We start from the raw sequence: 12,708 nt of genomic DNA, 5'->3' as shown, positions 1-12,708 counted from the left end.
CTGCAATATAATCATCCTGATTTTGTGGCCTGCATCTTGCAGTGTGGTCACTATATTTCTGTTCATTAAGTGTTCTGCTGATAGTTGTCTCTGACGCATCCCCATCTACCTCCTGAAAACTGTTTATGATCAGTCTGACTGGCATTAGAGGCTTTTTATTTACCATAGTGAGGATTCTCATGCCATCAGAAGAGGAGGTCTTCCTTGGCCTACCAGTCCTATTGTGATTATTGAGCTCATCAGTGCTTTCTTTCTTCATAATGATATTCCAGACAGGTGATTTTGGCCATCCTATGGTTTTACCATTGGTTATATTCTTGTTTTTCAGCCTCATTATGGTTTATTTGACTTTCATCAGTGCAGCTCTTGTCCTCATGTTGAACAATGGCAACTACAGACCCCAAAGGGTAAAAGTAAGCCAAGGATTCTTATAAAGCAATGAAACACACCTGAGGAATCACAAACATCCCAAAAATGATATTGCCTTGAAATGGGGGGACCAGGTAGAAGAAGTGTTGTCATTTCTACATGATGTGACTGAAATGTATGAAATCCCCTTACATGAAAGTCTGCAATGTGCACTTTAATCAAATCTGATTTTTTTTATTTTAAACTGTGGTGCAGAGGGGTAAATTAAAGCAACATATGTCTCTGTCCCAAGTATTATGAGGGTACTGTATTTGTTGAGCTGAGAAATGACAGTCTTCCTGTACTTAATATTTGTTGAGGTGAAAACAGCCAAAAATCAAGTTTTTGCTACACATTTTGTTGTTCTCAATTAGTATTATTTTTCTCTCTTCTCATTCCATATATATATATATATATATATATATATATATATATATACATATACATTGTGACGAATGAACGTACACAAAACAAATATAAAGAGTTGGGGAATTGCCCCGTATATTGCTTCTAGCAAAAGGTTGGTCAATTGATGAAAAAAATCTAAACATCTGGCAACTGCAGAGGATGTTAAATGGCTATTTATGCAGAAAATGGCTGCCGGATAAGATTAAGGTGAAAGTGTGAAAGTGACGTCATCAAGGTTGGACCGGAAGTGGCATCATCATTGGGGACCGGAAGTGGCGTCATCAAGGGTGGACCGGAAGTAACATCATCATCATCATCGGAGGCCGGAAGTGATGTCTTCAAGAGATGGCCGGAAGTGACGTCATCATCAGAAGTCGGAGGTGATCTCATCAGAGCTGGACCGGAAGTGGCGTCATCACCCGAAGCCAGAAGTGACATTTGAAATGTGGAAGTGGAGTTGCCATTTTCTGAGATGTGGGTTATTGCAGGTATGTTTGGTTTATTGAGAGAGAGGCATCAGTACCATAAAACAACCCCCATCTGTCAATAAATCACTCACCTGTGTCTGTCTCCTAAGCGCACATGTGTGACAATATATATATATATATATATATATATATATATATATATTTATATATATAAATATATCTATCCATCCATTATCCAACCTGCTATATCCTAACTACAAGGTCACAGGGGTCTGCTGGAACCAATCCCAGCCAACACAGGGCACAAGGCAGGAAACAAATCCCGGGCAGGGTGCCAGCCCACCGCAGGGCACACACCCACACAGCAAGCACACACTATGGACAATTTAGAATCGCCAATGCACCTAACCTGCACATCTTTGGACTGTGGAAGGAAACTAGGGTACCCAGAGGAAACCCATGCAGACATGAGGAGAACCTGCAGACTCCATGCAGGGAAGACCCAGGAAGGGAACCCGGGTCTCCTAACTGCGAGGCAGCATGAGGTGCCATGTTGAACTTCCAGTGACCAGTATGAGAGATAACACCAAATCTAACACACCTGCTCCCCATTCACACCTGAGACCTTGTAATACTAATGAGTCACATGACACCAGGAAGGGAAAATGGCTAATTGGGTACAATTTGAACTTTTTCACTTAGAGGTGTACTCACTTTTGTTGCACTGGTTTAGACATTAATGGCTGTTTGTTGAGTTATTTTGAGGGGACAGCAAATTTACACAGTTATACAAGCTTTACATTGTATCAAAGTGTCATATCTTCAATGTTGTCCTATAAAAAGATATAATAAAATATTTACAAAAAAGTGAGGGGTGTACTCACTTTTGTGAGATACTGTATATATATATATATATATATATATCCATCCATCCATCCATTTTCCAACCCGCTGAATCCGAATACAGGGTCACGGGGGTCTGCTGGAGCCAATCCCAGCCAACACAGGGCACAAGGCAGGAACCAATCCTGGGCAGGGTGCCAACCCACCGCAGGACACACACAAACACACCAAGCACACACTAGGGCCAATTTAGAATCGCCAATCCACCTAACCTGCATGTCTTTGGATTGTGGGAGGAAACCGGAATACCCGGAGGAAACCAACACAGACACGGGGAGAACATGCAGATTCCACTCAGGGAGGACCTGGGAAGTGAACCCGGGTCTCCTAACTGCGAGGCAGCAGCGCTACCACTGCGCCACCGTGCCGCCCATATGTGGCGCAGTGGTATATATATATATATATATTCCATTTATATTTAAATTGAAATATTCTTTTTTTTTGTCCAAAAAATGCTTTTTACAGGAAGCACAAGCTTGGGTTAATCCATCCATTGTCTTGACAAGGTCACAGGGAAATAAATGGTAAAAGATTAAACACACTTCCTTCATTGAAAAAAAAAGCACGTGCCACAATTGTCTTTGTCATACAAAGGGAGAAAACGGAGAGGAACTAAGTGAGGAGCTTGTCTCTTCCAAACTAACACTTGGGTGCAACAAGTCTTTAAAACTCCACTTCCTACACCTCTCATTTGGATTTTTTTCCCTGAGAGCATGGGGATGTTCTCTGATGAACATGAGGAGAGGTTCTTCCAGGACATCATTTAAATGGAGGAAATATTATATATATATATTATATTATATTATCTCTGCCAATATTATAATGGAAAGTGGAGTGAGTTTGTTGTATATGAGCAGACGTCTGTTAGTCATTCTACTATGAAATACCTTCAGAGGATTATAATAGGAAAATCACTGCTTTTTTATACTTAAATCAATTATAACTGTAATTATTTTTTTCAAATCTAATTCATTTTAATTCATTATTTTTTCTCTAAAATAGTGCATTTTTTATTTTAAACCTTCATCTCTCAAAAACTGGATGTGGCAGAGAAATTCTGTTTCCAGATTTTGATTCAAAACCCTCAGATCTATAAAGGACACCTTCTATTTTTGACGGGAGAGAATTTTTTTTTTTTTAGACCATTGCACTGTTAGATGCTGATTGAAATGTTAACTAGTGATATGAAGTATTACATTTATCAGATAGGGTGTGAACTGTTGGTACAAATAATGATTCAGACCTAACTTCTTCCTATCATATTCTCAAAGGTTTTCATTCATATTTTGCCCAAATATTTGGGGATGCAGCGTCCAAGACCAGAGGAGCCTTTGGAAGAAGAGGAGAAAGAGAATGTATTATCAAAAAAGGACAATCTCCTTCGCTTTACTAAGTGCAGCTCAGACAAGTATTTTGTCCGCAAATTTGACCAGGATTTCATCTTACCCAAGCTTAACAGGTACCATGACAAAAATTAAGTGTTTAGTACAAAATGTTCCATCATGCTCCAGGTGTTTGTGGCATGTTCTCTCTGAGTGACAAGATCTGTTTTTGAACCTTCTCATGTGCTGGACAAACTCCTCTAGATGCTTTTATCTATCTCGTATGGTTGTGTTGCCATAACATATCATGATAGCAACAGCTACATAACTAGCTGAAGTGTGGAGTGTCATTGACTGTCAGCAATAGAAGACTTCAGATGTAATGTCTGGGTGCCAGCCAGGCTACTCAAAATAATAAGGTGAATCGAAATAACAAGTGAAAGGACAATTTAGCTATTAGCCTGTGGGTAAATAGCTCTTAAGAGCGGTTAGGGTCAGAGCTCCATCGGGCAGGTGGCTTATTTATCAAATGAGAGGCCTCATTCTGGTTATGACCTGCTTTTACAGTGCATGGGCAGGAAGGGGTGGAATCAGTTGCCTTCATTGGGTCTTTTCTTGGAGCTGTGGGTGAAACAGGAAAAAGAAGAGTTAGTGATTGTGCCCCGTGGCATCCCTAAATAGTATTGTTTTCCTCTGATGAACCTGAAAGGTGACACTTAGACACGTATGTGTGATGAGAGATATAATTTCTAAAACATCCTCTTACGTGGTTCCCATTTTCCAAGGTATCTTTATGCGGTTTTCTTGAGTGTTGTTTGTAAATTGAGTTATTGGTTAATTTGTGTTTCCTATCATATCCTATCATCGTAATGATATAGTTCAGGATAAGAAATTGATAGATTCTTGTTAACTCTTTGAGGGTTGGATATTTTTTTTTCAAAAAACTCAGTTTTCTGTAAAGCACACAATGCACAGGTTTCACATATAAATCAACATAAAACATCTATTGCTATGTTCTCTCTCTGGTAGCAGTGGCTGCGCAAGGGTGGCTCGATGCCCAGTAGAAATGCACGGTGGGCCAGCTACCTCTCTATCTTCACACAGCATTTGAGGTGTGACGCAATATGGTTTGTACCTCTTGTCATCATAAGTGGTGGTCCTCCTAGGTGAATGCTGCTATAGGCGTATCAGCTAACATGAACATGTTCAGCACCATGATCAGCTGGGGACCAATAGGCTGATGCTGGTACCTCACTTTCGTCCAGATCACTTGCATCAAACTTTGAGTCCAATTCAGCAATAATACGTAAAACGTCCATGGAGAATTTTGCTTTGCACATTTGCTTTAGTCTTGCCAGATGTCAATGCCATTTTAGAGGCTGTTTGCTCTTTGGTAATAATGCAATCACAGGGAATCGAGGTCAAATCAGCAAAGCTACTTAACTTTCCTTCAAGCAAAGAGAGTTGAACTAAAAAGTAAGAGCAAGTTTTGTTCGCAGTTTACAGCCGATTACCGTCCTCTACCCCTGAATTTCGACCAAATTCAACATCAGCCCTGAAAGAGTTAATCATGGTGGACTGACAACCAAGTAAGAATTTCACTGTACTCTGTGCATGCAACAATATGACTTCTACAGTACTACTACTGTTACTACTTTGAATGTGAGTGATGATAACAGCAACACATAAGTATATAATACTAGCCAACCCGTGGCGTAGCATAAGCCGCATAATCAGGCCGCTTTTTAAATGATTTTTAAGCACAGAGGAAAAAATAAACATTTGAAAATCCGTAATTTAATAAACCACCAAGAAAAGTAACATTGCAACAATGCACGCTACGAACACGCTACGCTCCAACAATGATGGACGGATTAAAAGGCAGAAGTCTACGTGACCATCATCATCAAGCCTTTCCGTGAAAATCCTAAATCCAAAGAGGACTGTTTCATTTATGTTAGGTAGAATGTTCAGAGGGGACTGGGCGGTCTCATGGTCTGGAATCCCTACAGATTTTATTTTTTCTCCAGCTGTCTGGAGTTTTTTTGTTTTTTCTGTCCCCCCGGCCATTGAACCTTACTCTTATTCGATGTTAATTAATGTTGATTTATTTTGTTTTATAATTGTGTCTTTCATTTTTCTATTCTTTAATATGTAAAGCACTTTGAGCTACTGTTTGTATGAAAATGTGCTATATAAATAAATGTTGTTGTTGTTGTTAAACGTTGAATTCTTCCTTTTAATCCGTCCATCATTGTTGGAGCATCATGAAGCTTTGAGTAGGTGGAGGTGGCGCAGGCCACCACCACAAAGAAACCGGAAAAAGAAACAGAAAAGAGAGTAGGGGTCAGTACCGATTTTAGAACCACCATGAATAGTTATTATGATGAATTGAACATACAGAGTATCAGGATTAAGTTAAATTACGATTAAAATGAAGTTATAAAAAGGCCATGTTAAAGTAATGTGTTTTCAGCAGTGTTTTAAAGTGCTCCACTGTATCAGCCTGGCGAATTCCTATTGGCAGGCTATTCCAGATTTTAGGTGCATAACAGCAGAAGGCCGCCTCACCACTTCTTTTAAGTTTTGTTCTTGGAATTCTAAGGAGACACTCATTTGAGGATCTGAGGTTACGATTTGGAATATAAGGTGTCAGACATTCTGATATATAAGATGGAGCGAGATTATTTAAGGCTTTATAAACCATAAGCATTTTAAAGTCAATCCTGAATGACACAGGTAACCAGTGTAGTGACATCAAAACTGGAGAAATGTGTTCGGATTTCCTTTTCCTAGTTAGGATTCTAGCAGCTGCATTCTGCATTAGTTGTAAACGATTTATGTCTTTAATAATAATAATCCATTTTATTTTTATAGCACCTTTCCACTTGGGATAAATTGGGATCTTGAGGTGGTTTGTTGTGGTGGGTGCGGCAGTTTGCTGTATCAATCTGTGCTCCCAACCCCTTTCCCATACTCAAGGTGCTTCACAGAGTCTCAGGGAAAAAAAAAAAAAAACAGCAGGGTATGTAACATTGGATACAAGTAATATCCCATCATATTCCCATCTGCCTCCCAGTACGGAGTCCTAGGTTCACTTCCCGGTTCCTCCCTGCATGGAGTTTGCATGTTCTCCCTGTGTGTGTGGGTTTCCTCCCTCAGTCCAAAGACATGCTGGTTAGGTGCATTGGCGATCCTAAATTGTCCCTAGTGGGTGGGGGTGTGTGTATGTGTGTGCATCCTGCGGTGGGCTGGCACCCTGCCCGGGCTTTGTTCTTGCCTTGCACCCTATGTTGGCTGGGATTGGCTCCATCAGACCCCTGTGACCCTGTGTTAGTATATAGAGGGTTGGTAAATGACTGACTGACTAACTTTAGCCATATGATAACAGCGGAAAGGAAAGGAAAAACCCCAGTAGGCAGCATCCCTAGAGAAAAAAACCCATTTGAGGATCTGAGGTTACGATTTGGAATATAAGGTGTCAGACATTCTGATATATAAGATGGGGCGAGATTATTTAAGGCTTTATAAACCATAAGCAGAATTTTAAAGTCAATTCTGAATGACACAGGTAACCAGTGTAGTGACATCAAAACTGGTGTGATGTGTTCTGATTTTCTTTTCCTAGTTAGGATTCTAGCAGCTGCATTCTGCACTAGTTGCAAGTGATTTATGTATTTTTTGGGTAGTCCTGAGAGGAGTGCGTTACAGTAATCTAGTCGACTGAAAACAAACGCGTGAACTAATTTCTCAGCATCTTTCAGTGATATAAGCGGTCTAACTTTACTTATGTTTCTTAAGTGAAAAAATGCTGTCCTAATGATCTGATTAATATGTGATTTAAAATTCAGATTACAGTCAACAATCACCCCTAAGCTTTTTACCTCCGTCTTGACTTTTAATCCTAATGTATCCAGTTTATTTCTAATAGCCTCATTGTATCCATTATTGCTGATCACTAAAATTTCAGTTTTCTCTTTATTTAACTTGAGAAAATTACTATTCATCCATTCTGAGATACTAGTCAGACATTGTGTTAGTGAATCAATAGAATCGGGGTCATCAGGTGCTATTGATAAGTACAGCTGTGTGTCATCAGCATAGCTGTGGTAGCTCACGTTGTGCCCTGAGATAATCTGACCTAACGGAAGCATGTAGATTGAGAATAACAGCGGACCCAGGATAGAGCCTTGTGGAACACCATATTGGATATCATGTGTCTTCGAGTTGTAATTCCCACAACTAACAAAATATTTTCTCCCTGTCAGGTAGGATTCAAACCAATTTAAGACACTGCCAGAGAGGCCCACCCATTGACTAAGGCGATTTCTAAGAATGTTGTGATCAATGGTGTCAAATGCAGCACTCAGATCTAAGAGGATGAGAACAGATAAATGGCCTCTGTCTGCATTTACCCGCAAGTCATTTACTACTTTAACGAGTGCAGTTTCTGTGCTGTGATTTGTTCTAAAACCTGACTGAAATTTATCAAGAATAGCATGTTTATTTAGGTGGTCATTTAACTGCATAATGACTGCCTTCTCAGAACTTTACTTAAGAAGGCAGGTTAGAGATGGGTCTAAAATTTTCAAGAGCTGAGGGTCAAGATTATGTTTCTTAAGTAGGGGTTTAACTACAGCAGTCTTAAGACAGTCTGGGAAGACCCCAGTATCTAGTGACGAATTTACTATGTCAAGAACATTATCAATTAGCACGCCTGATACTTCTTTGAAAAACCTTGTTGGTATCGGGTCAAGGACAGGTGGAGGGTTTTAATTGAGAGATTATTTTTTGTAAATCAGGTAAATCTATCCTAGTGAAAGAGTTTAATTTGTTTATAACAGGATGTTGGGGTTTAGGGGGATCCTTAGTGTTGGGGAGATATACTATGTTATTTCTAATATCATTAATTTTTGATTGAAAATACAGCGACAGCCTCACAGGTTTCACTGGAAGCACTTAGGAGGCATTCCTTTGAGCTACCTGGGTTTAGTAGGCGATCAATTGTTGAAAATAAGACTCTGGGATTACTAGCATTGTTATTTATAATCTTGAGAAATAGCAGCGTCTCTCAAGACGGACAGTGTGATTGTATTCTGTTATTTTGACTTTTAATATTTCGTGGTGGATAGTAAGTTTAGTCTTCCTCCATTGACGCTCAGCTCTACGGCATGTTCTCTTTAAATCAGACACTCTTTGGGTCTTCCATGGTATACAATGCTAGAAGATTTTTTCACTGTCTTTTCAGGTGCAACTATGTCAACAGCAGCTCTCACTTTAGAATTAAATCTTTCCACCTTACTATTTACATTGTCCTCGCTATTATAGCTGGCACTATAAACGGACTGATTGCTTAAAATGTTTGTAAGTTTTAAAGCTGCTGCGAATCAAAGAAGCGTTTTTAACAATATGCTTCTCATGAGTGTTTTTATCATTATTTCTATATTAAAAGTAGAAGAAAATGGTCTGATAGACCAATATCAATGATCTGTTTTATATCAACTTTCAGTCCTTTAGTAATCACTAAGTCTAATGTATGACCTGCTTTATGTGTAGGCTGATTTATGAGTTGTCTCAAATCAAAAGAATCCAGGAGGTTCATAAATTCTTTTACTTTTAGATCACACTGATTATCTATATGAAAATTAAAGTCGCCAACTATTAGGAGTGTGTCATAGTTAGTAATTAAAATTGACATTAAGTCAGAGAATTCCTCAAAAAACGACGCGTTATATTTAGGAGGTCTATACACGGATAGTACTAGAACTTGAGAATCTCCATGAATAACAACGGCGAGATACTCAAAGGACTTGAACTTACCAAAACTGACATCTTTACATTTTAATGGCTCGAGTAAATGTTAGCCAATCCGCCCCCTTTTCCCTGGCGGTTTGCGAGTAAAACTGTAATCCGGAGGCAGATTCGATTAAAACTGCCGCATCTGAATTCAAGCCATGTTTCATTTAGTGCAATAAGATCTATTTTTATCACTAATAAGATCGTTGATAAAAACGTTTTGTTAGTTAAAGCTCTAACATTTAATAGTGCCATATTTAATGTTTCGAGGTGCAGAGATGAGTACTATGTGCGTTATTGTTATTTGGAATAGGAACTAAATTATTATTATTAGCCGCTCTGTGTGTATTTTTGTTTAATCTGTGATCTGTTTTATAGTTTTAATACATTGTTCCTCTAAAATAGTGATTTTAATTAGATTATTGGAGTTTATGCCGTATTTCCTAGGTTTTCTACGTGCATTGAGATTGCTTATTACAGTATTAATGGTGTGCACTTTAACGGAAGACTCTATTAAACATTCATCATGTCCTGGCACAGCAGTATTATTTCGGAAGGGGTTAAGAGCAGAGATAGATAGTCAAGAAAACGAATTACCTTCGATATGTTTTCGGAGAGGACCCGGCGCCAAACTGTTCGGATGCAGGCCATCACGCTTGAAGAGACGCGCCTTTCCAAAAGAGATTCCAATTGTTGATGAAACCGACATCCTTTTTCTTGCAGAAACCCTGTAGCCAGTTGTTCAATCCTAGCAGACGACTGTAGTACTCGTTGGATCGTCTGACGAGAGGTAGTGGACCAAACGAAGATCTTTGCCGATGGGGTCCTCTCCTTCGTGTCTTTAATCAAAGCTGCGAAGTCAGCCTTCAGGATTTCTGATTGTCGGTGCCTTATATCGTTTACGCCGGCATGCAAGACGATTGATCCAACTGCCCTCTCCTTGTGTTTCTCGTAGACTGCTGGCGCACGTTTCATTACATCTCGTACACGAGCACCGGGAAAACAAGAAACAAACGATTTTGCATTAGGGCATGCGACATTAAGGTTTCTAACGATAGAATCACCTACCACTAATACATCACCAGGTGCTGAAGGCGAAATGGGGACGCGGAGAGGGTCAAACCGGTTCTGAGATAAAATGCTCGCCTGTGCCGATGGAGGTGCTCTGGCCTTGAACCCCGCCTGCATAGCTGAAATCCACCGAGGTCAGCAGCGGCGCGCCCTACGAGACGCTGGGGTGAGGTCGGCACAACGCGGGGTTGATGTTTCGCCGGTTCCAGATGGCAAGGACGGTTTATCCAACAGCCGGGCCTTCAGATTTCTCAGGCATTTCCGTCGGGACAGGAGTTTCTGAATCTGTTCATCAAGTGCTTGGAGTTCCTCAATTACAAGTGCATCACAGACCTGTTAATGCTCAATCTCACGTGGCTGAAAGCCACTTGTCCCTCTAAGAATTTGGACGCCGACCGTTTTTGGGTCGTGTAACTATTTAGCAGGCGGGAGTCTCGTTCGTTTTCGGAAATAACCAGCCAAATCGCTCCACCAACTAAGAACTGCCATGCACAACCACCCACAGAATCAAGAAAGAGCTATCAATCTGTCAATCCTGTGCGTGTCCGGGCCGGGTGGGGTTTCCTGTGTTGAGTCAAATGAAGCGAAAGGCTCCACACCTGGTGGTGCCCTTCCGTCAATTCCTTTAAGTTTCAGCTTTGTAACCATACTCCCCCCTTAAACCCAAAGACTTTGGTTACCCGGTTGGCTGCCGGATCGCATGTTGCGGGGCCTGCATTGGTGAAGCAGGTGAGACGGTAATGAAACAGAGGCACAGGGCTTATTGGTTTTTAAAGACTGCTTCCTTCATTGGGTTTTAACCAATGCACGGAACGAACCAACACACAATCGTCCGTGCGGCGCTCAGGATGGAACGGGAGGAGAGGAGAAGGACATCCACTCCGCTCCCTCCGTCATGCTAGTCTGCTGATTTCTCGTTCAGTATACACCGCCTGCTCATGTGCCCACCTCCAACTCGTCACTCGAGTCGTTGTCGTCTTTGTACAGTTCAGATGCACCTGTGACTCACGTAGACTTTTCATTGCTCTGTGCAGTTTTGGCTGCCTTTCTATATATAATCCACCAAGACACCCAACCACAGTGGGAGGGGGGTGTGTACAAAGTGCAGGAGTATCTAAAAAGATGCATGTTTGTCACGGATGCGAATTGCTGTATGTAGCATGTAAAACAGTTTGCTATGGTGCACGCAGTCATGTGTCGTAACTGAAAACTCGGCTTTTAAAGACTGCTCACTTCATTGTGTTTTAACCTCAGTTGTAAAGGAACATTTTAAGGATCCCATGGGATACCCCTCGCAAACAGTATTACACGCCGCACATAGCGATTCACCTCCGCGTGAAACATGCCTCTATTAACAGTCAACGTGGGTCGGAGCTGCGTGTGACCTCTACGACAGACGAATATAAATGACGCCGGTTTTTCTGTGTCGTCGCGTCCGAGTTGGTGGGCGTGGCTCTGTGAGTTGTCGTCGTATCCAATGGTCTTGGAGTTGGTGGGCGTGGCTCCTTCCTGCGTGCGCCATAGGTGTCTCACTTATCGGCGGCTTAGTGAATCCACGCCCCTTCCGGCGTGCTTTCCATGGTTGTCTTGCCTTAGTGAATTATATATACTCAGCAAAAAAAGAAACATCCTCTGACTTTCAACTGTTTTTACTTCCAGTAAACTTAATGTGTAAATATTTGTATGAACACTAAAAGAGTCAACACCATAAGACATAAACTAAAAAATGTTTCACAATGTGTCCCTGAATGAAGGGAGGCTCAAAATCAAAAGTACCAGTCAGTATCTGGTGTGGCCACCAGCTGCTTGAAGTACTGCAGTGCATCTCCTCCTCATGGACTGGACCAGATTTGTCAGTTCTTGCTGTGAGATGTTACCCCACTCTTCCACCAAGGCACCTGCAAGTTCCTGGACATTTCTGGGGGTAATGGCCCTAGCCCTCACCCTGCGATCCAACAGGTCCCAGACGTGCTCAATTCCTTTGACGATAAACACGAATCCGTCCATCACCCCTGGTGAGACAAAACCGTGACTCATCAGTGAAGAGCACTTTTTGCCACTCCTGTCTGGTCCAGCGAAGGTGGGTTTGTGCCCATAGGTGGCGTTGTTGCTGGTGATGTCTGGTAAGGACCTGCCTTACAACAGGCCTACAAGCCCTCAGTCCAGCCTCTCTCAGCCTATTGCGGACAGTCTGAGCACTGAATGAGGGATTGTGTGTCCCTGGTGTGACTCGGGCAGTTGTTGTGGCCATCCTGTACCTGTCACGCAGGTGTGATATTCGGATGTACCGATCCTGTGCAGGTGTTGTTACACGTGGTCTTCCACTGCGAGGATGATCAGCTGTCCTTCCTGTCTCCCTGTAGCGTTGTCTT

General features: G+C 41.4%; 1 protein-coding gene across 2 annotated transcripts in view; it reads left to right on the top strand.

Annotated features, from left to right (window-relative positions):
• Nucleotides 1-12,708, top strand: part of LOC120525004 (acetylcholine receptor subunit beta-like) — a 70,613-nt gene that overhangs the window by 53,800 nt on the left and 4,105 nt on the right. For both annotated transcript variants that reach the window (XM_039746924.1, XM_039746925.1), the window contains exon 9: nucleotides 3,419-3,606. In XM_039746924.1, the coding sequence (XP_039602858.1) occupies nucleotides 3,419-3,606 (188 nt within the window). The remainder of the gene's footprint in view (nucleotides 1-3,418; nucleotides 3,607-12,708) is intronic.

The sequence above is a fragment of the Polypterus senegalus genome, chromosome 3 (genome assembly GCF_016835505.1).
Source record: "Polypterus senegalus isolate Bchr_013 chromosome 3, ASM1683550v1, whole genome shotgun sequence".
NCBI classification, from domain to species: Eukaryota; Metazoa; Chordata; class Cladistia; order Polypteriformes; family Polypteridae; genus Polypterus; species Polypterus senegalus.
Note: the sequence above shows the minus strand (reverse complement) of the source record. Positions and strands in the feature narration are given on the sequence as shown.